Consider the following 21,194-nt stretch of genomic DNA (forward strand, 5'->3'; position numbering starts at 1 on the left):
GACAAAAATTGAGTTAAGAGCCAAACATAACTTGTATTAAATGTAATTTGTTTTCTAAATGCTTTTTAGGATTCCTCAGCCACAGTCAGAACTGTAAATTCTGTAGAATGTTACGTTTTCATGCTCATGTATTAGCAAAGTTTAAAGGAAGGTCAAATGATGATGACATTTAACGGGTCTGAAGCCAGATTCTTGTGACAGTAGCCCCACACCGTGAAAACTGAGCAGTTTGTGCCTCACTATTCCTGAGAGTTACATGTTAATTGGGTCAATAGGCAAATACCTCCTTTTGCGTTTTACTCCATCCTTGAGGAGAGTAATTACGGCCATCAAAATATGCTAATGACGCATTTTCAAACATGAGACTCTTAGGCTGGTCAGAAAGCTGAAACTTAACTCTCAAGGCACATTCCTTCCTGCCTGTCGAAGTTTAAAGTGATGCTGCCTCTCTGGGTTCCGTCGGTTCAGAAGAACTTACGGCGTCCTGGTCCGCTGCCCTGATCAGACGCCCAGGTCTTTGACATAATCAGGGTAAAGTTTGCAGGATGGATGGAAGCAACATTGAGCTGACGTGTTGTGGTTTTAGGTTGGTGCCAGGATCTGTCAGTGGACTGAGACTGATTTCAGCATTAGGGTCCACCTGGACCCCTGCTCCCACTGAAATTTTACAGGATCTTTTCCTCCATTTTCTGTCACCCACAGAAAGAAAATTTTAGACTAATTTAGAGTTAATGGCAGAGCTGAACTCCTTAACCAAATTTTATAAAAAGAGATTACATGATCTATGTGTGAGTCTAAGAATTTATCGTAAGTTTGTTTCCACTTAATTTAGCTAATAAAATTTGGTAGAGAGAAATATCTAAACAGGAATTATGGTATAATGTTTCATAAGGCCTAATATAAATATTTGTTGTCACACTTGTAAATGTGTTTTTTTATAAAATTATTTGAATTTGTTCTCTTACATCAGGAAAAGAATGAAAGATACCTTCTACTCTTCCCAAATATTTTGCTAATGTTGTCTGCCAGTCCTAGGATGAGTGGTTTTATATATCAGGTAAAATCCATTTTAAATTTGTTTATTGTGAATCTGAAAATCATTTCCAGGCTTACTTTGAATCTTTGAGTTAAATACCCAACCCGTCCGTGTGTTATGTGCCGTGTTACATGTGTGGTGTCACATTCAAGTATGTACATGCCACTCCTGTCCGTGTTTCGATGTGACTGCAAATTGATCCTTGTGTTAATCCGAAGCAAAAAAAGAAGGAAACAAGTGACATTTGTAGAGCTAGCCCTGCGGACACAGACTGGGGAGGGGCAAGGCCAGCTCGATCCCCACCTGCAGCATGTCCTGCAGTCGCCCTTTCTTCCCCGGTGGCTGGTGGGGCTGGCCTGAGGGGGCCGGTGCGGCCTGATGGTGTGAGCAGTGCACGGCCGAGGGTCAGCGCGCAGATGCCAGGTGGTGTGAGCGGTGGCCAGTGATCATTTACCCTTTTCTAATTTTAATCATTTTTCCTATTTTCTTTGAGAAGATGCGCGAGCTGATCTAAGAAGGAAGTGCAACGGAAGATCTTCGTCTAGGCTAATTTAAAACGTGGCATTAAGTGCCTTACATTTTCTTTGCGCGTCTCGCAGGTGCTTCTGGCAAGGTCTGCTCCTTTTTCCTGTGTTGTTATAGAAGCCACTGCCTTTCCCATCGAGTTTTCAAGGCCTGATGAGGCCCAGGTGCTGGTTGTCCAGCCGCCACACTTGCTATAGTGCCTCGTCTGCATCATCCCCGACGAGAGCGCTCATGGGTCCTGAGTCCAGAGGGCCGGCGCTTGTTGGTACTTTCCTGGGAAGCTGTGCTGCCCAAGAGGCTCTGTCCTCACACAGTTACTCTGGAAGGGCCTCCAGTACTGACAGAGCAGCCCACGTGGCATGTGGGAGGGCCCAGAGAGGGGCCTCTCAGTCTGTGACCCCGACCTGGGTCCCGCCAGCCGGCAGCTCCTGCTTCCTCGGTGATCCCGGAGAGCGGAATGCAGAGGCCTTTCCAGGCGGTGCTCCCTGGCTTTCTGCTCTGCACCCCGGGAGGCTGAGCCAGGGCCCTGCTGACCGAGGGAACCGAGGGTGCCATCTGGGGCAGGCCCAGGCCCCTAGGATGTTGGCATCGACAGGCCCCTCATGCCACGGGCAGGGCCCTGGTTTCCCACCCGGCACACAGTTTCCTGGGCGGTTTCTCTCCAGTGCCGTGACACGTGGCCCATGTGTTGTCAACATTCTTTCTGGCCTTAAAGGATATCAGAGAGCACTGAACCCAGCCACGACTGCGCACCCTGTCCTCTGTTGGTGCCGCTGCTGGGTCACACGCAGTTACGCAGCTCTGTTCTCTGTAGGGTCACCTCTGTGCCTCAGGGCTCCTGGGGAGGCGTATGCAGTGTCCCGCATCTGACCACAGCGGGCCAGCTGCTGTCCATTGTCCCACCTCTGACCTTCAGGACAGGCTTCTCAGCCCTGTTGTCCTCGGGGACTGGATGGTGCCTGTGCGGGGGGACGGCCTCGTGCTCTCCTGGTAGATGTCAGAGCCCAGGTGCTGGGAGACTTTCCCTCAAGGCTGGGTGGTGTGTCTGCTGCCTTGTTTTTAGTTCTGCCCTGTTTGTGGTGGCTTATAAGCAGCCCACGCAGGGTATCTCTTCCTGGACACTTCCCGCCCCCCTTCCCGAGCCCCCCGTTTTCGGAGCGGACGGTTGCCTGCGGTTTTCCTCATTTTGTGCGGTGCTCAGCACACCTGTTGACTTCCCTGTCTGGTGGATGACCACATGCCACTGTTGCACAAGTCCTCTTGCTCCAGTTTCCCTCTCATTTTCCCTCCTTCCTCTGCGTTTCTTTCAGGCAGAGCTGTGCCTCCTTTCCGTAAACAACATCCTTTAAAACAGCTACTGTAGACATTGGGTTTTTTTAATCATAATGTGTAATGTTTTTATGTTCTGCTGTTTATGTGTAGAGTAACTCATCAGACGAAATTTATTTTTGTTCTGGTTTGCTCCCCTGTACCTCTTTGCCAGCTCAGTTTCTTAATTATAGTGACATTATTTCTTATTTGAGATGGAGGTGTTTGTATTATTCGTGCATCTGGTACGAACAAGAGTGTTTTTGCTTTACAGATAGTTCCTCTGCCATTTCTAAAAACATTTAATATTTACTTTAGAAAGGGTACTTTCTTTCCTAGAAAAGCACTAACTGTTTTCTTCGGGGGGGGGTCTTTTTTAGGGAAAGCTGCCAACGACAGGAATGACGATCACAAAGCTTGAGGACAGTGAAAATCATAGAAACGCGTTTGAAATAGCAGGTGAAGAAGGCTCAGACTTAGTGGGGGCCACCTGCCACGCTGTCGGGCAAGAGGCAGTGCCCTGGCTGTGTGCAGCCTCTGCCTGGCTCTCTCCAGGCTGGTGTCGAAGCGTCGTTGAGTCATCCCCGGGGGCGTGTGCGTGGGTGCTCCTCCACCCAGTTCCCCGTTCCAGACTGAGCTGTGTCTCTTCCAGGGAGCATGATTGAGCGGATCTTGGTGTCCTGCAACAACCAGCAGGACCTCCACGAGTGGGTGGACCACCTGCAGAAGCAAACGAAGGTCACGTCTGTGGGAAACCCCACCATCAAGCCTCACTCTGTGCCGTCTCATACTGTAAGGGCTCTCGCACGCCTCCTGCCTCCGCACTCTGGGTCAGCCTTTGGTTCAGTGGTCAGGTGCTTCCAAGCATAATCACTATGTGGATGCAGAAACCCAAGCACTTGGCGTGTGTTTCCGTTGAAGGCTTTTCTGAGAATTTTAATTGTATTTATTATATTCCATCAAAAAAATACCCAAACAAATATTTATGGTGACCAAAAGGACCAGATTCATGCCAAAGGCATTAAAATGTAATTTTTGACTTGTTGTTTTGGCTTTAAGAAATCTGTATCTTTTACTTAGTAAAACTCAACAGCTCTCTGACTTTATAGATATTTAAACATTTCAAAATAGATCAGCACCATAGCCTCAGTGTTTAAAACTTCTCTTTACTGGGATTCATGCTTAAGATACGGGTGGTGTCAGATCACCTGCACAGTCATCAGCTTTACTGAACAGTGTTGAACCAGGCACCCTTCTCACAGGTGACCTAGGATCCCACCACATTTCCCGCTGGTGGGCTCTTCTGCCATCCTTACCAGATTGTTATGACCTTTACTAGGACTTCTCTGCCACTTCTTTCATCTCTGTGGTCCCAGTCCTCGGGGACAAGTCTAGCTCAGGGAGGGTGGCTGCGGTGCAGCGTGGTGATCATGGGTGTGGCATCTTACTTGATTTCTCCCAGCAGTTTGGGGGTTAAAACTGCTGGTGTGCTTCAGCTGATGTTCCATTTTGAGTGGCTGTCCATCTATAACTTTTTCATACTTTAAAAAAAATGCTGAAGATGCTCAGCTTTCATGGGACTGAATTCATTCCAAGGACAGATGCGTTGTGTGTGTTTATAAGGAAAGGGATGTGCCCGTTCGCTCAGATTGTCTGTAACAGCCTGAAACTGACCTTGATAAAGCTTCATGTTGAGTAGCACCTTGCTCTGTGTTTGGACCCGGTCCTCTCGTGTTCCTTTTCGTGTCAGCCAGAGGCAAGGTCAGCTTTCTGGTGGCGGGGAGCTGGTGCTTGGCCACCACCGCTTGGAGGGCACTCTGCTTCACAGACAGGCTTTCGAAATGCTGTGTGTTCTTCGGGTGTTTCTCTTTGGGGGCATATGTGTTCTGCCTGTGATCGGGCTGTGTCCAGCTTGAATAATACTCTTAATTTTAGCATAAAATGTACCTCTCCTGACTGTTTCAAGTGAGGAGAAACAAAATCCAATGCTATGTGACAGTGTTACTGGAAGGGGTATTTTGCATAATTCCTCCTTTTGTGAGTTGTTTAGTTTGAAAACGTTATTTCTCGTGGTGGTTGTACAGGAAGTCACAAGACATGCATGCATGCTCACACACGTGTGCAAACACACACACGGACACATGCTGCAGAGTCTGTCGCTTCTCTTCTGGGATACGCAGCACCAGATGGCGCCTGGCCTTCCCTTCCAAGCACGTGTGTCAAGTCTTGTTCAGTTTGTGGAATGACGCCCTCACTCAGCCTTCCTGCCCACAGAGCCACTCAGCTCTTTCTACTGTTAAGCATGCTTATTGTTTTGGGCTAATTTGAGGTCATTGGTTAGTTTTGAGTAGTTATTTATTTTATTCAACATTTTATCATTTAATTGTCAGTGGGATGGAATATTTTTGGGTTTTCCAGGAATATAAGCTCCGTTAATGACATCCTTCTGAGGAATTAGATTCATATAACTTTGTTTTGATTAAAACTGATTTTTCTGAGAAAATGTCTTATTGAGGGATTGGCATATTTTGTCTGCAGAGAGACATAGTAAATGTTTTTGGCTTTTTAGGCAAATGTTACAATGCTGTTTTGCCTCTGTGGTGCAAAAGCAGCCATTGAGAGGAATGGGCCTGACTGTGTCCCGGGAAATTTTCTTTTCTTTTTTTTTCAAAAACAGAGATCAGGCCCTAGTTTTGCCCACCCCGAACCACCAGGAAAAGGGTAATACAGGACTGGGGAGAATTACCTCCCCAGCGCAGGGAACGCCTGTTCTTTCATAAAGTTCTGTATCTGAGTCTCAGAAATATGAAATACCTTTGGTGAACGTGGCCCCCATTAACGTGGCAGTTAATGGTGGTGGCTGGAGTTTCTGCATCTGGACCCCCAGCCCCTGCGCCTCCTGACCTGAGCTCGGCCTGACCTGAAGCAGAACCAGAGACCGTGGCTCCCCGCTCGGCCCAAGTGGCTGGGAAGCCAAGTGCCTGAGCCGGAGATGCAGGAGAAACGATAACAACCGTGGTGGGGGGCATGTTTCACCGGCAGGGTTTTAGCAGAACTAAGTGTGTGCGTTGGGTCGAGGCTCCTCTGATGGGGACGGTGACGCTGTGTCTGCTCTGTCCCGGCAGCTCCCCTCCCACTCCATCACCCCGTCCAGCAAGCACGCTGACAGCAAGCCAGTGCCGCTGACGCCCGCCTACCACACGCTGCCCCACCCCTCCCACCACGGCACCCCTCACACCACCATCAACTGGGGGCCCCTGGAGCCTCCGAAGACCCCCAAGCCATGGAGCCTGAGCTGCCTGCGACCCGCACCCCCACTCCGGCCCTCGGCAGCTCTCTGCTACAAGGAGGTGAGGTCCGGCTGGGCGGCTGGCACATTAGATTGGTGGCTCTGTGCTTCAACCCAGTGAATCAGAAATGTGGAAAATCCCATGTTTCTGCCAGTGACATAAAAATACCAGGCAGCTTCCTCAGAACTGTGAAGGGTGTGCCTTCATTCTCTCATGACTGCTTTCTGTGCTGTGGGGGCCTCTCTGTGCCCACGTGGCCCGGTCTGGGCTCCTGCTGCCGCAGGCCCAGGAGCTGGGAGGCTTCCCTTGGGCCTCCTCCTGGCCCTCCCTGAGCCTGAACCTGCTTTGGACTTGCAGTTCATGCGGGCTCGCCCTTGTGCATGCTGTTCTGCTGTGTGTGTTCTGAGCTCTTGCCCAGAGCCTGCATTAGGTCCCCAGAAGCTCCCTGAGGTGGGGAGAAGGCTTCCCCAAAACGGGGATGAAGGCAGCTCTCCTGTTGTGTGAGAGAGATCACAGCGCTTCTACGGGTGCCCTGCAGGGTGAAACGTTTCTGGGGAGAAGAGGAAGGGCCTTGGGAGATACTCTGCAGAGTATCTGCGCGTTGAGGAAGCTGATGATTGAAATGAGTGTGGTTATGGCAAGTGTGAGCCTGCGCCCGAGCGGGGTTTGCTCAGGGTGGACTTGGGCTCGGCCAGAAGCACTGTGGGCGAGGCCAGCGTGAGCAGGGCTGTGAGCGTGGTGAGCACCATTGCCTGGTTTGTGCCTCCACGAGGCCGCATTTGTCAAAAGGACCTGGAGCAGACCCTCCATCCTTGCTGGTGGCCCTAAGTATTTTAAGATAAATAGAAAAACACAACATAAACTATAATTAGTTCTTTGTTTCTTGTGTTTAATGAATTTTAGTTTTTATGAAGTACGTTTTGCCGGTGGCCCTGTGCCCAGTCAGAAGTGTCTTTGCCCTGGGCAGTTCCTTGAAGAGTGCCCTACTGTTACTCCCCAGCTCAGAGCTGCAGGTGTGCAGGCTTCGTTCCTAGGGGGGGAGTGGTGGGGCAGAGGAGAGAGAGAAAGGCCTGGAGAGGCGTGGCACTGAACGTGCCCAGTGTGGCGGGGCACCTCGGAGCCCCGGTGAAGAGTGGTCTCCCCCACCGGTGCTCTGCCTGCTCCACCTCCGTCCCTTGCACTCGGGGAAGTCTAGGGCACATGCTGCATTTACTTTTTCGGGGACTAATTTCTGCTGTGTTTTCAGAGCTTTTGAAATCCCTGCTTTCACAGAGATGATGTTGAAGCGATGCCTTTAGAAGCTGGGCCCTGCTCTCTCTGTGCTTTGCATCTGATCCATCCCGTAGCCCGGGGCACCTTCTGCTTCTTGGTTTCTCATCCAAAGGTTCACCAGTGCTTTATGCAGTTTAAGTGATGCAGCAGGTTGCCTTTTTTTGATACGGATATTCAGTGCATCCTGACAATCAAGAGCTTGCCCACCTTGCCTGCTGTGGTCGTTGGGCTTGGTCCTGCTCTGTTTTCTGCCTCCCTCTTCTGCTCGGTTTCTAGGAGACGTGTTGCAGAGGTGAGGGTAGACCACTGCGCTGGGAACCCGCTGCTGAACGCTTCTCGTGTCGTCCGTGCGCCTCTTCGCTTGAGCCCAGGGGCTGATCTGACCCCCTCTTCCCGTCCCTTGAGGCTTCAGATGTTTTCCTGAAGGAGTTGTGTTTACTTACCTTCCTTAAGAAGTAGCCTATGTTTCCTCCTCTCTTTCCGGTTGGCTGCAGCAGGTGGATCCACTCCAGAACCACGGGCGCGGCTCCCTGTGCAGGTGGCGGCCAGCTGTCCCTTCCTGTCCTGGCGCTGCCGGCCCGCCTCACCTCCGGGGTGATGTCCCGTCCTGGTGGGGCCAAGCCTGTGCCCTGCTGGTTTTCAGTTAATGCTCAGCCACTGGCTCTGGGAAGTCTGAGCGCGATAGGGTGGGAAGCCCCACCCTCACAGCTGCCCTCCCTCCCCGGGGCCCAGCAAAGGTACGTCCCCGCGGGGTGTGTCAGCACTTCCCTCTCCTTCCCAGGATCTCAGTAAGAGCCCCAAGACCATGAAGAAGCTACTCCCCAAGCGCAAACCTGAGCGGAAGCCTTCGGATGAGGAGTTCGCCCTGAGGAAAAGTGAGTGCACCCGCATGGGGGGTGGGGGCAGCTGGGGCAGCCAGGGTGCAGGGTGGGAACAGTACGGACACTGCCCGCAGGAAGGAGAGATGGGTCCGTGCCGAACCCCCCACCCCGAGATAGCTCTCTGTGCAGGTCCCCTGCCCTGGGCACCTCCACCTGGAGGGCCTCTGCCGCGGGCCCCCATCCCTTCCAGGAGAAGCTGTGAGATGCCCAAGGCTCGTGGACTTGAGCTCCGGCCTCCCCCAGGGCACCCCGCACACAAAGGTGCGGGGCTGACAGTGACGCCAGGAGAGCAGTCCCCAGGGATGAGTTCCCTGGGGCAGGCGGGGTCCCTCACAGGGAGCTGGCCCTTCCTGCTGCCTTCTGCATCTGCTCGCTCCCCGCCCCCACGGCTGTCACCAGGCTCTGTGACTTTCTGGAGCTTGGATCCTCCCCTGCACAGCCACTTGGGACCCTCAGAGATTCATTGCCAAAAGAAGGCTTTAGTCAGAAGTCCAGGGGCCCACGTCAGCTGCCACCCAAGGAAGGAGGTGGCTTGGTGTGGTGGCTGCGGGTGGGACCTCCCCGTCTTGGTGTAGGGGATGGCAGCCGTGGGGAGGCCACGGCCTGCAGGCCTCTCAGGGTGAGCCCTCCCAGCCTGTCCCTGAGGTCCCTGTAGCAGCCACAGCCCTGCCGTCCTGACGGCCGTTTCCCTCAGATGGGGGCTGCAGAGCAGTGCAGCACCCCCCGGACCCCTGATGAAACCAGGGTGAGGCCCACCGCTCCCGTGCGGAGGGTCCCGCCTTGGCTGAACACCAGCTCCCCACGTGCAGCTGCAGACTGTGCCTCGTGGACCCTTCCTCCTGCAGCTGTGCTGAGCGCCTTGTGTGCGCAGGCGCTGAGTGAGCGTGGGGTCCAGCTGCTCCCTGGCAGATGGGATTCAGTGCCCTCCTGTGTGCCAGTGAACCCCTGCCCCGCGGGATCCCTCCCATGGCAGAGCAGGAGCCAAGCCAGGCCAACGATAGCCCTGTTGCGGTGAAGTGCGGGGAGGGAGGCTGCTGGTGTTTTGGGAGGGGAGGGGCCACGAGGCCAGTGGAGCAGATGTCTTTGGGGGAGAGCTCCCAGGCACGGACTGCAGGGACCCCGAGGTAGGACCCCCACGGTTCTTTCCAGGGACCCCAGCACCAACCCCAGGGTAGCAGTGAGAGATGGTCCCAGACGTGCTTTGAGTGAACCGACAGTTTCAGTTCAGTTGTGAACAGAGGGCTCAGTGGGGCTGGCTTGGGTATTTTAGGACAACTAATCCCTGCCTTGGGAGCAGGCAGGGCAGCGGCAGTGGGTCAGGGAGACCAGGTGGGAGGCTGCGCCACGATCCAGGTGAGGACGACATTCAGGGGAGCGTGGACAGACTCCTCTGAGCTGTAGCCTGCAGCGTTGTTTTTAACGAGGGCAGCTTTGCCCCTAGGAGGCACTTAGGGGTGACTGGGGACATTTTCGGTTGCCACAGTTGGATAAGGGTGCTGCTGCCCCTCAGTGAGTAGAGGCCAGAGCCGGTGCTCAGCACCCGGCAGCGTCCCGCCTGGGCCAGCCCCCTGGCAGAGAGCGAGCTGACCCCACGTGTCCAGAGCGCTGGGGCTGAGAAGTGCGGCACCTGGGCTGTGCTGTTGGGTCGGATGCAGGGCGTGAGAGGGTGAGGCTTTCAGCCTGCACACCTGCCAGATGAGGAACAGGCAGCGAGGCCCAGGGCCTGAGGCCCCGGGAAGGGCTGGGCTGGTGGTGGGAAGTCCCGAGTTCTCTGTGCTTCTGTGGTTTTTTCAAGCTGTGAGACTGAATAGATGGAAGAGAAAGACAGGGAGAGTCTTAGGAGGTGAGCTGGCGGAGGAGACTTGAAGGAGGGACCGGAGTTTTCTGTGAGTTGGAGGAGAGCTCTCGCCTGCATGCCCTCTGTAGCTCGTGGCTGTGTGGCAAGTACTCGGTGAACTTGACAGCTTTGGGTTACGCTCTGATTTCCTAAGTTATTTTCACCTTTGTGACGTTCAGGACCCTCAAGAGTCTCCTAGTTCGTGGAACAGCCTGCCACATAGAAGACGCGTGCTGTCCTCTTGTCCACCTGCTGTCTCTGAGCCCTCTGCTGGGAGGCGGCTCTGGGAGGGCGTTCAGCACAGCGTCCCGGGAGGCCGGCCCTTCCTGGCCTTGTCGTGCTGTCCCTGCACTTGCGTGACGCGAGTGTGCCTGTCCCACCTGAAAACAGCAATCCAATCACACCAGCTGGACCCTCGCTGTTGCTCACAGAGGTCATTTTCCGCAGGCAGAGGGGTGACCTGCTCTGGAAGTTTCCTTGCAGCGTGTCCTGGAGGGAAGCTAGTTAAATGCTGTTATTACGGAAACCTGTTCAGCGACTGGTCCCAGTTTGTGATATTCAAGTCCATTTCTCAATAAGCTCTTGGTGCTGAAATTCATCTTCGGTCAGGAGTACTTGGCCCGCCTTGTACGTGTCCATCTTACGATCATGAAATGGCGTTGAGCTTCTTGATACAGTGACTCCATTCTCCCCATGTGGCTGTGTGAGCGTAGCTGGGCTTTTTAAAATAAGTATTTAAGTAACATCTTAGAAACTGTAGAAAAATCTACAAAAGCGGATCACAGAGTTTAACCATGTGACAGCATGGAGTGTGCTGGGTGTGAGGGGGTGTGCCCTGTCCTCAGACAACCGGTGAGATGCCCTTAGTCTGGAAGGCTCCACCCTCCATGCCTGTGACCCCTGAGCCTGGATGAAGCCAGGATCTGGAGTGACTTCTTCAAGCTGCAGGTTGTCTCTAAATTTCCTGGATTAAGTCTCCACTAGGAATTTGGATCAGAGGAAATGCTCCTTTCTTTTAAAGCCTTTGGTAAATATGGTCAAGTGGCCTTTCTGAGGATTGTCCCCGTCTTCGCCCCCCAGATGTGGGTGGAGGGGGTCTCCTTTCTGATGCTCTCGTCCACACTGAGGACTGTCGTGCTTTCTGCCTGTTGTCAGGCTGGTATGTGAAAACATGGTTCTTCGTTTTAATTGTCACTTCTTGGTGAGAATGAATGTTTTTTTTTTCTGTGCTCTCTTCTGAATTGTTCCTGTTTGTAGCCTTTTCTCACTTACAGGGTGGAGGGTACTGTTTTTCTTGTGGATTACTAAGACGATTTATATACATTTAGAGTATTAATCCTTTGGCAGATACATTGCAGATAAAAAATACATAGAAAAAGTAAAAATGCTTTTAAGAATAACTGTTTTGTGACTACTGGAAAACAGTTACCTGACAGGAAAACAAAAGGGGAGATGGCTGCTTGTCGCCCTTTTGGGTCGAGTTGATCAGCGTTCACTTAGTGAGCTGTCGCAGTGGTTTCTGTCCCGTGACGTGTCGTGTGTCCCCGGACAGGCACGGCTGCGCTGGAGGAAGACGCCCAGATTCTGAAAGTCATCGAGGCTTACTGCACAAGCGCCAAAACGCGGCAGACGCTCAATTCAAGTAAGTTTCCCGGGAGCCTCCCGGGGCTCGTGGTGCTTCCTTTTGCTTCAGGTCATGATCTAAGGAACAGCCATTGGGCCGCGTGCAGGCTCGACAGCGTGGTCCCCCATGAGGGTGCTTCCGTGGCCTGGCCACATAGGGCATGGCTTCCCCCCCAGCATCCCTCAGTCATTGGGAAGGGTTTGAGCTGTCAGTAAAATGACTGGTTTCTAGAGAATGTTCTGCTGGGAAACCTGCGAGGATCAGGTCCTGCGAGGATCAGGTCCTGCGAGGAATTGTGAAGCTCTTTGGCTTAGCGAGCATGTGTTCGAAGACGGAGATTCATTCAGCTCCATTATTTAAGCTGTTTAAACTACGAGTGTGGTGGTGGAATTTTTCTTTTTCCTTTTTTTGGCTTTATAGAATTGTCAAAAATATAAGCCTAGAGTCAGAATTCTTTTAGTAGCCACCACCATCTTTAAAACGGTCACACTTAAAAATTTTTGGAAACAGACACCAGTGAATGTATTGGGTAGATTTCAGTGCCACTGAACTTACCTGCATCTTATGCATAATGTCTTAAGTGGAAAAAAGCTTAATCTGTTGTGTGAACAGTAAAAAGGTGGGCTCTTTTTTTTTTTTTTTAACTTGACCAGCAGTGGAGAGAGGAGTGCAGGGTGGCGGCAGGTGTGGTCGTGCGTGCGATTTGCTTAGGAGAAAGGGGCTGCCGCCCCTCCCCCCTTTCTTCATACTGGACAACTTACGTGTTACTTCTGACTTAAACACTTGGTCTCCGTTAGATTTGGTAGTTTTGGTTCTCTTTCCGTCTTGACTTCTGGTGAAGCGCTCACCTCGTTTTTACCGCCTGCAAAGTGGTGGTTCAAATCAGTGTCATGTCTGTTGTAAACTGACTCTGGGGGGAAAAACAGGTGGGAGAAGGAATTTTCAACTGCTTTGGCTTGTGTTAAAGATGACTGTGGCTATGAGGACAGGGCTAATAGGATTAAACCCTGGGTGGAATCTGCAGATGATCTAGAACCTTCTTTAAGGCTGGTGTTGTACATGTCCCACCTCTGATGTTCAGACTTCTGGTCCGTTCTCTGTCTGGTCAGCAGAGCAGGAGAAAAGTGGAAAGGCCTGATTGTGCGGTGGGTCTGCTGAGAACTGAGCAATGATTTGTGAATATGGGCTGTTGTCATTCAAGATATTACAGTTTCATATATTTGGTAAGAAAAATTGTTTTTTAAGTAATAGGCTAAAAATGTGACCATAGTTCTTTGGGTTTTGAATTTGAGATTTTTAAAAAATTACTCACCTCAACTTCAATTGTTTGAAGTAAAATTTGAACTTGTTGGGCTCAGGTGAACAGGCTAGGTGATCGGAGCTGTGTGTGTGTTTGTGTGAGCTGAGATTCTTTGTCGCGGAGACGGTGCCCTGATGTGCCGTGGCTGCCGGCAGGGTAGCCCGGGGCGGGTGTGGACCTCACCACCTTGCACCTGCGCAGGAGAAGCACTGGGCAGCACGCCGATTCTTGTTTTAATGACATTATGGGCTACCACTCTGGGACTTTGGAGGGCTTACAGTCACATATGGCCTTAAACTTGACGTTCTCAAGAGCAGGCAGGAGGGGGAAACGGATCCCTTGTGCTGGGAAGGTGTGTATTTAAGACACCCAGGAATGGGGCTGGGTGAAAGCAGCCCTCTCCCATCTCGCCTGAAGTTCAGTGCTGTTCAGGGTGTGTAGACGCCAAGGAGACACTCGGCCAGGCATCGTGAGTGCTGATTTCTTTCTCAGGGTGTCGTGGCTTCACAGACTGTAGGGATTTGGTCTGTGGGACCCAGGCTGGTCCACTGCCTGTTCTTGTTACGGCTTGGGAATGGGTCTACCTTTGCTCAGAAGCAGGAACAGAACGGAGCCAGAGGGGCCCCTGGTGCCCCCCAAGTGTGACCCCAGCACCCTCTCCTGGCCCATTCCAGCCTGCACCCCAACCCACAGCTGCCTGGCCAGCCTCATCGCTCGCAGTCGCCAGCCACCAGCCACTCATGGGCTCGTTTCTGTTCTTCACTTCGTGCCCGCTTCCTCCTGCCGTCCTCCTCACGGAGCGGCGCTGCCTGCTCACGCCTCCTGTCCCAGGGTTTCGATGGCGTTTGCACAGACTCCCTGGCCGAGTGCCGGCGAGCCCTGGGGGGAGACAGGCTCACTCTGCAGGTGGAGGAGTGACGGGCAGGGGCAGGGGGACCCTGTTTCACCCCTTTCTCCGTCTGAACTCGTCATAGGCGTCACAGTGAGGTAAGGTAAGTTTAGACCCCACTGGTAAGATGACATCAGGAGATTCACAGCCCAGGAAGCAGACAGCTGGAGAAAGGAGCCTGGAACCCTTGGAAGGATTTTGCACCCAGTGCATCCACTTCATGAATGGGGAATAGGTTTTAATTAAGCCCATAAATGGTTCCTTTCACAAATAATGTCCTAAATGAGACTGTTAATCGAATGTGTAGCAGAATTGGTTACTTGTCGCATGTCTTTAGAATTACCTTGTGGACATGGGCTTGATTTGTTAAAAAAAAAAATTAAGTGAGCACTTTATAGCAGTAGGTTTAAACAAGGAACACTCTGGAAACAGTATCATGATTTAGGTTTATTTAAATAATTGCTCTAGTTTTATTCTAAAGGTTGTGCTAATTAATAAATTCGTTTTTAAAACCCAGCCATAAATAAGGAGAAGTGAACATTGTTGCCGTTTTGTAACAGTATTTTCTCTTTCCCTTCTCTTCCCGTCACCTTTTGCTTTTGTTTCCATGTTTTTGGTTGTGGCTCTCCCTGCCGTCCTCCTGCTCACCCCTCCTCTGCCTGTCCCCTGTCCACCCGCCCCCCCCCCCCCCCCCGTCTTAGCATGGCAAGGCACTGACCTGATGCATAATCACGTCTTGGCTGACGACGACCAGTCAAGCCTAGACTCCCTGGGTCGTCGCAGCAGCCTTTCCCGCTTGGAGCCTTCAGACCCCTCGGAAGACTCTGACTATGACAGTATATGGACAGCCCATAGTTACAGGATGGGTTCTGCATCTCGTAAGAGCTGTTGCTCATATATCTCTCACCAGAACTAACGCACTTCTGAGCTTTCCTTAACGATGCTTGTACCGCAGCCTGCTTTTCTTAGATGTTTTCTTGCTGTTTCTTGTCTCTTTTATGTGATATTTTAACAACTTTGGAGAGCGTTTCTGCTATTTCCCATTGTACTTTGTGGAGGCTTAACTGCCTGTTGGAGTGTCCACCCAAGTTCCTGACCGTGGAAGGGGACCCTGTGCGCACACAGCCTCTACCTGAGGGTCTTCTCTCAGTGCTGGTTTACAGCCCCAGAGGGTTGGGTTTTTATTGCCCGTGTAGCACCTGTCTCATTTTTTTTTTTTAGATCAGCTGTATGAACACTTTCGTATTTTATACTGAAACCACACAGGTTTGTGATCTAAGTGCCAGTGACACGGAAGGCACCCTGGCCTTCTGTGCAGGGATCTAAGTTTTATGTGTCCTGGACACAGCGGTGCAGGAGAGATGAGAAGAAACGCATCTGGAGTCCTGAGTCCAGTTCAGACGGCCGAGTGCCGGGCCTCTGCAGGGTGCCGTGTGACCACAGAGAGCCCTTGCTGGTGTGGCTGGTGTATCTCTGGACAGGAGCAGGAGGGCTTGTCCACACCCCCGCTGTGTGTTCCCGTGTCCCCACTTCCCCGCAGCTCAGACACCCACTCATCGCACCACACCTTCCTCAGTTGGAGTAATTTCTCATTGAAGTCACTTGGCAGGCCTGCACCGCTCCACTGGAGGACTAGTGTCCAGCCTCTGAGCGTGTAGTTCTGGCTGTGTCACAGGGGCATCTGGTGTGCGTGCCTGAGAGGGAGAGGGCTGGGCCTCAGTCACAGCGGGGCCGCGCCCCACCACCCACATCCGTACTCACTGCCTATGACGGACACGTGTGTGCTTTCAGCCACGAGCTGCAGGGAAACTCCATTTACAGCCACCCAGTGGAATGGGACCACCCTTGACTGTTGTGGGGGTGTTTCAGTTGGCTGGAACTTACTCAGCTGCCATGTAACTCAACTTACAAGAACATCTCAGATCTGAGGGGGCCCCCACTTCCCTGGGATTTTCTGTAAGGTAATTTCTCTGCCCTCACTCAGACTGATTCCTGCTTCAGAAAGAACTGAAAGTACCATGTTGCGTTCAGGTGTAGCACCCGGTCCACACAGGTCGCTGCTGGGGGAGAGAGCGTGTGCTCCCCACGCGTGCTCTCCTTGGTGTTCCACGGGAGCTAGAGGCTCAGCGTTAAGGACGCCCTAAAACCAGCTTCAGAAAATGAGATGCCATAATCAATTGGGAGTAATGTTTTCTCCTCTCTTCAGGGTGGCCGTGACCCTCTGCTCCCACCGCACCTCCTGAGCCCAGCCCGTGTGTTCAGTGCTCTGCCCTTGTTTGCGCAGAGACGACTCTGGTGCGCTCGGCCCTCGTGTCCTGGGAGCTGGCCCCTCTGCTCACAGCCCCGAGGTGCCGGGACCCTCCCGTGCCGTTCAGACAGCCCGCGGTTCCAGGACCGCGCAGTGGAGGCGCTGGGAGAGCGGTCCCTCCAGATGCCTATCTGTTCCCAGTGGCTGCCAAGCTGCCCACTTCTGGGAGTTGCGTTTGCTTTTAAAGCAATCCATGTGACTAGGAAGCTGAGGAGCAGCCCTCTGAGTTAGAGCCCAGCACTAACCCCGCTGGAGAGGGGTCTGTCTGCGTCCAGCCAGATCGCAGACGGAATGGTGGGAGAAGTAACTGCAGAGTTCACGCACCTACCACCCTGCAGCGAGTGAGGCAGTTCTGGCTTCCTTCACACTGCGTCGGGCGGTCCACGACCGCTTTTCTGGCGCTTGTCGCTGACTCGTCTGCTCGGAGGCCGCGATGCGCGCTGGCTTTCCTGCCGCCGCCGCCGCCGCCGCCGCCCTCGGTCAGGCTGCTCGTCTGTGCCAGTGCCGTGTGGCCCACGGCAGCACAGCACCTGCCGCCCTGGGTTCCCTTGGATGCCGGCTGTCATTTGGGCTGTCCTGATGAGACGTTTTCATTGGTATTCTTTACGCCAAAGGTGTGACATTTTCCCATGATTCTTTTTTTGTACCAGTTAAAGCCCTTCTGATACTGATTTTTGTTGAACAGCCTGGCTGTTTGTCTGTTTGACACCGTGAGCTCTTGTGACCTGGTTGGCAGTATTGGTGCCCCGGCTTGAAAATGGCTCTCACGTGGCGGTGGTGACGCGGCATCCGGAGGCCGGGGCTTCCCCACTGTGGGACTTGAGTTATGCCGCAGTAGTATCTTACGTGTAAGCAGCTCTGTAACTCCATGTGCACAGTTAGCGTTACCACGGAAGGGTGAGGCATCTGACCTGGGAGGTAGGTCTAAGCCGTTACCGGGCCCTTTGCAAACGGCCTCAGTGGTGTTTCCATTGACTCAACACTTGCCACAAGTATATGCTATATTAAGTATGTGTTTTGCCTAAAATTGCCAAAACACAGTGACATGTATATAGTGGTATAAGACCTTGAAAAAAATCTATATATTGTGCTTTTTATCTGTGAACAGGAAAGCCACTGTCAGTGGGTGACTACCGTTGGACACTCAGTTGGATGTACCCCTGAATGTTGCATTGTATTGTACAGTATGCATATTGTTTGTGGTTGCATATGGCAATGAAGTGTTTGTTTTATAAAAAAGATATCTGTTATGTACAGTTGAAATAAATTTTGCATTTGCTAGCCTGTGGCTTTTACTGTTTGTTACACGGTGGGGGGAGCAGCCTAGCCCGCAGGTCAGTGCGAGCCCTCGCCTGTCTGAGGTGGCGCCTTCCACAGGGGGCCGGGCAGTAGAGCGCTTCGTATCTGCCTGGACAGCAAAACTTGCATGTTCTTAGGTTAAATATGTTCTGGATGATACAGGATCATTCCTTGTACGTTTTTATTTCATCTGTTTCCCTCTAATTTTCTTAAAACAAGTTTTAAGTCACTGGGAGATTTGTTTTCAGAAAGAGTTCTCTCCCTCTGGGCAGGGGTGGAGGGGGTAGGGAGGAAGCTGCATAAATGGAAAAAAGCCTAACCATGAAAGTTCTTACTTAGACGAAGGTCAGGTTTTAATTTTGTTTGGTGAAGTGCATGTCCAGCTGACTAGGAACAGCAAGATTGGAAGGAAGGAAAAGACGCACCTGCGGCAGGTGCGGGGCTGGGACCAGTGATGCTCACATGCACGTTGTCCTCTGAAGGGGTCCTCGTGTTCTGTTTTGTTTTAGGAAAAATGAATTTGAATCTTATGGCCATAAATAACAAAGTGGCCTTTCAGAGAGATTTTATTAAGTAGATTTTTCTTAGTGTAATACTTTGTTTCATTCTGAAAGTTGCTTCAGTTGCCATTGAGTATAATGAGATGTAGACCTCAGGAAGGTTACCAACTGGAGAAGCCACGTGAGTCTGCAGACGCACCAGCCGCCGGCCAGACAAGCAGATGTTCTTTGCTGACAAACCTCCTGTTTTTAGGCTTTTTGTGCAGGCCCGCCAGCTCCCTCAGGCGTGTGCACACAGTGCTGCTGCCCGGATCTGAGGGCCGCGTGTCGTCAGCTCAGGCGGGAGGTGGTGCTCTGGCAGCCCGGACTGCGCCCTGGGCCTGAGGCCTGATGCTTGCTGCCTGGGCCAGTCCTCTGTCCACGGTGGAGATGTTACGTCCCTCTGTGTTTCTCAGACTGAGGTCCACAGTTCTCCGGGGGGTCTGTGACTGCTTTAGGGGACAGGGTTCTAAGCGTGGCTCCAGCTTCTGGGTCCCACATCTGAGCCAGCTCACGCCTGGGCACCTGCCCCGCCTCCAGCTGTGCGGTGCAGGGTGACCCCTGCTGGTGGCGGTGCAGAACTGCCACGTGCTTGTTGGGGAGCCGTGGCGGCTGGGTTGGTGGCAACGAGTATTATTATTTCATTATGTTCTCCCCCACGCTGAACAGCAGCGGAGCCAAGCAGCGTTCATGTGTGTTCACAGACACAGATGGGGTTGTGGGCCAGTCTTGCACTCCCCAGTTACCCAGAATGCTGCGGAACGTTGATAGATTGGCACTCGGACACATTTAGGAAATGCCGAAGTTCGATGGGTATTTTTGCTGAAAGCCTCAAACATGCTAGATGTGCGCTGTGAATCTCCAGGAGGTGGCTACAGCATTCAGCATTTTCAAAATTACGTGTTGCAGACTCCCAGCTATCGCTTGTAAACACACAACTCTGTGTTGAGGAAGCACAGGCCTGGAGTGAGCTGGAAGCTTCGTGAATGCGCCCATCTGGGTCTCTGCCCCTTTCGGAGGTTCTGAGGCAAGAGGCAGAACGGCCTTCGGTGGTGGTGCTGCCGAGGGGCTTCTCCGAGCCAAGCAACTCAGAGAAAAGTTCCGCGACACCTAGACAGATACCAAAATGGTCTTTGAGTTCTACTTTCTAAAGCTTCTGTTTTTATAGAAACAGCCAACTTCTTTATAAACCTGGCTGGAGAATGTTCCTTTAGTGTTTACTGAAGACTGTCGGATCTTTCCCGTCATTTTAGAAAAGGACATTGTGTTGAGACCAGGCAGGTAACTGGCACCCCATGGGTTTCTGTGCAGGCTGAGCAGGAATCTGTCTACAGCCCCCCGGCTCACCACCACATCCATCGGTGGCACTTTTCAGTACATCCTGTCTGTGACAGAACCTTCTCGTGCTTGCCTCTCTGTGGTCCGCTGCCACTCTCTCCTGTGGCTTTGCGTGTGTTTGCAGACATTAAGGGTGGCATCTTGCACATGCGGCTGGTGACCTGGTGTCACGGGTTTAGTGGCCTGACTCAGTCGCTACCTAATGGAATTTCAGGCTTTATATTTACGGTTTCGTTTGACAGAAGAGATCTATAAAATGTTCAGTTTTCAGTTAGTCCTCAGAACAGCTCTGCAGAGGCAGCTGGTTTTGTTGTTCTGTCTTCCGGGTGATGGAACTGAGGCTCCGTGCTTGGGTGACGGGCCGGCTCCTGCGTCCCGGGAGCTCCAGCACCTGCACAACGGCCCCTGCACCCCGACCCACTTCTTCCCTAAGTGGACGTGCCTTGTGATTCTACTCTATATGTCATTTGAAGAACTTACTGCTGCAAACACAGAATGTAGATGGGTTGCCTCAGGAGCTGGAAGATGCAAAATGATTGAAAAGACACAGAATTTAATCTTCCTGAAGTGCTGTTGCATCAAAACCATTTCCAGCCTGTTGTCTCGTTAGCTAGTGCATCGGGAGAAATGCTGTATCTCAGACAGTGCTGACGGATGCGCACTGACAGCTCTCGATTTGACCCTGACACGGCGGCTGTCTGGGTGCAAAGCTGGTGATGGTGGGAACCCTCAGCCCTCGGGAATGGAGTGGTCTCGAGCCATCTGCCTGCGTCTCTTTCCGGGGGACTGAGCGAGCCTTTTGCTCTCTGCACACGTGGTACCCACATCTGAATCTTAGGAATCCTTGTCAGTTCCTAAGGAAAATAGCGCGAGCTACCTTCTCCTGATAAAAACGTGGGTGATGTTTGCATTCGTGCTGGAAGGGGGACCATCTGGACCTTCAGAGCTCTTGACCCGGCCAGGGCCTTGTGCTTCCTTGTGATGTGTGTCATGGACCAGTTTCTTTCTTAGGCAGTATTTTCCCACGTGGCCCAGATATCCCGGCAGTGTTTCCTGTTTACTGAGAAAGGCCCAGAATACAGCGAGCCTGCCAGCCGCGCGCAGAGGGACCTGGGAAAGGCGGTCCTCCGGGAGGTGATTCTTGTCGGCCTGATGGAGTCTTCTAGAACGTGTCCCTTTCTGGGCCCACGTCTTGCAGGGCATCACCATCTGTCTGAAGAGCCCTCCCCTGGCCTGCAGGTCACTGTGACTGGGTGGGGTGTGAGCTGGGCGTCCCCCTCCCCGCTGGCCACGGGGCCGCTGCCCCAGGATCTGCAATCTCCGTGTGAACTCCAGACCGCTAGCGGGGCCACCTTTGAAGTAGCAGTTGACAGATTTAAGGACAGATCCACCTGCTCGGTACGGTCGTGACGGAATTCTGAGGACTGCACTGGATCTTCACCCTGAGGTTCTCAGGGCACGTCACAGCCCTTCCTTTGCTGGCGTAAGACGTCTGTTCATGTGTCTGTGCAGAGGTTCGCCCTGTGCAACGTGGACTCGTACTTGCTCCCCGGAGCTCAGTCTTCTGACGGGGCCTGGATGACAGGAGGAGGCCAGCACCCGCCCTGCTGGGCTCCGCAGAGCGGGCCGGGGAGGTGGGGGGGAGCTGGTGTCTGTCTGCAGACGCCCAGACAGCACCGGGGGGGAGGACAGCTGGGGCCGGGAAGCCAGGGTCCCTGTCTCTGCGGCCTGCTGCCGCAGAGGTGACG

The 21,194-nt window shown here is 52.7% G+C and overlaps 1 protein-coding gene across 7 annotated transcripts in view; it reads left to right on the plus strand.

Moving 5' to 3' along the window:
- Positions 1-21,194, plus strand: part of ARHGEF7 (Rho guanine nucleotide exchange factor 7) — a 104,076-nt gene that overhangs the window by 77,891 nt on the left and 4,991 nt on the right. For 3 of the 7 annotated variants that reach the window (XM_074378555.1, XM_045514757.2, XM_074378556.1), the window contains 6 exons: positions 971-1,057; positions 3,250-3,328; positions 3,522-3,661; positions 5,995-6,219; positions 8,213-8,306; positions 11,702-11,791. In XM_074378555.1, coding sequence (XP_074234656.1) covers positions 971-1,057; positions 3,250-3,328; positions 3,522-3,661; positions 5,995-6,219; positions 8,213-8,306; positions 11,702-11,791 — 715 coding nt within the window. Of the gene's footprint in view, positions 1-970; positions 1,058-3,249; positions 3,329-3,521; positions 3,662-5,994; positions 6,220-8,212; positions 8,307-11,701; positions 11,792-14,663; positions 14,841-16,168; positions 17,552-21,194 lie in introns of those variants that run through there. The other 4 variants (XM_074378557.1, XM_074378558.1, XM_074378554.1 and 1 more) reach the window with 3 other exon arrangements.

The sequence above is a fragment of the Camelus bactrianus genome, chromosome 14 (assembly GCF_048773025.1).
Source record: "Camelus bactrianus isolate YW-2024 breed Bactrian camel chromosome 14, ASM4877302v1, whole genome shotgun sequence".
NCBI lineage: Eukaryota > Metazoa > Chordata > Mammalia > Artiodactyla > Camelidae > Camelus > Camelus bactrianus.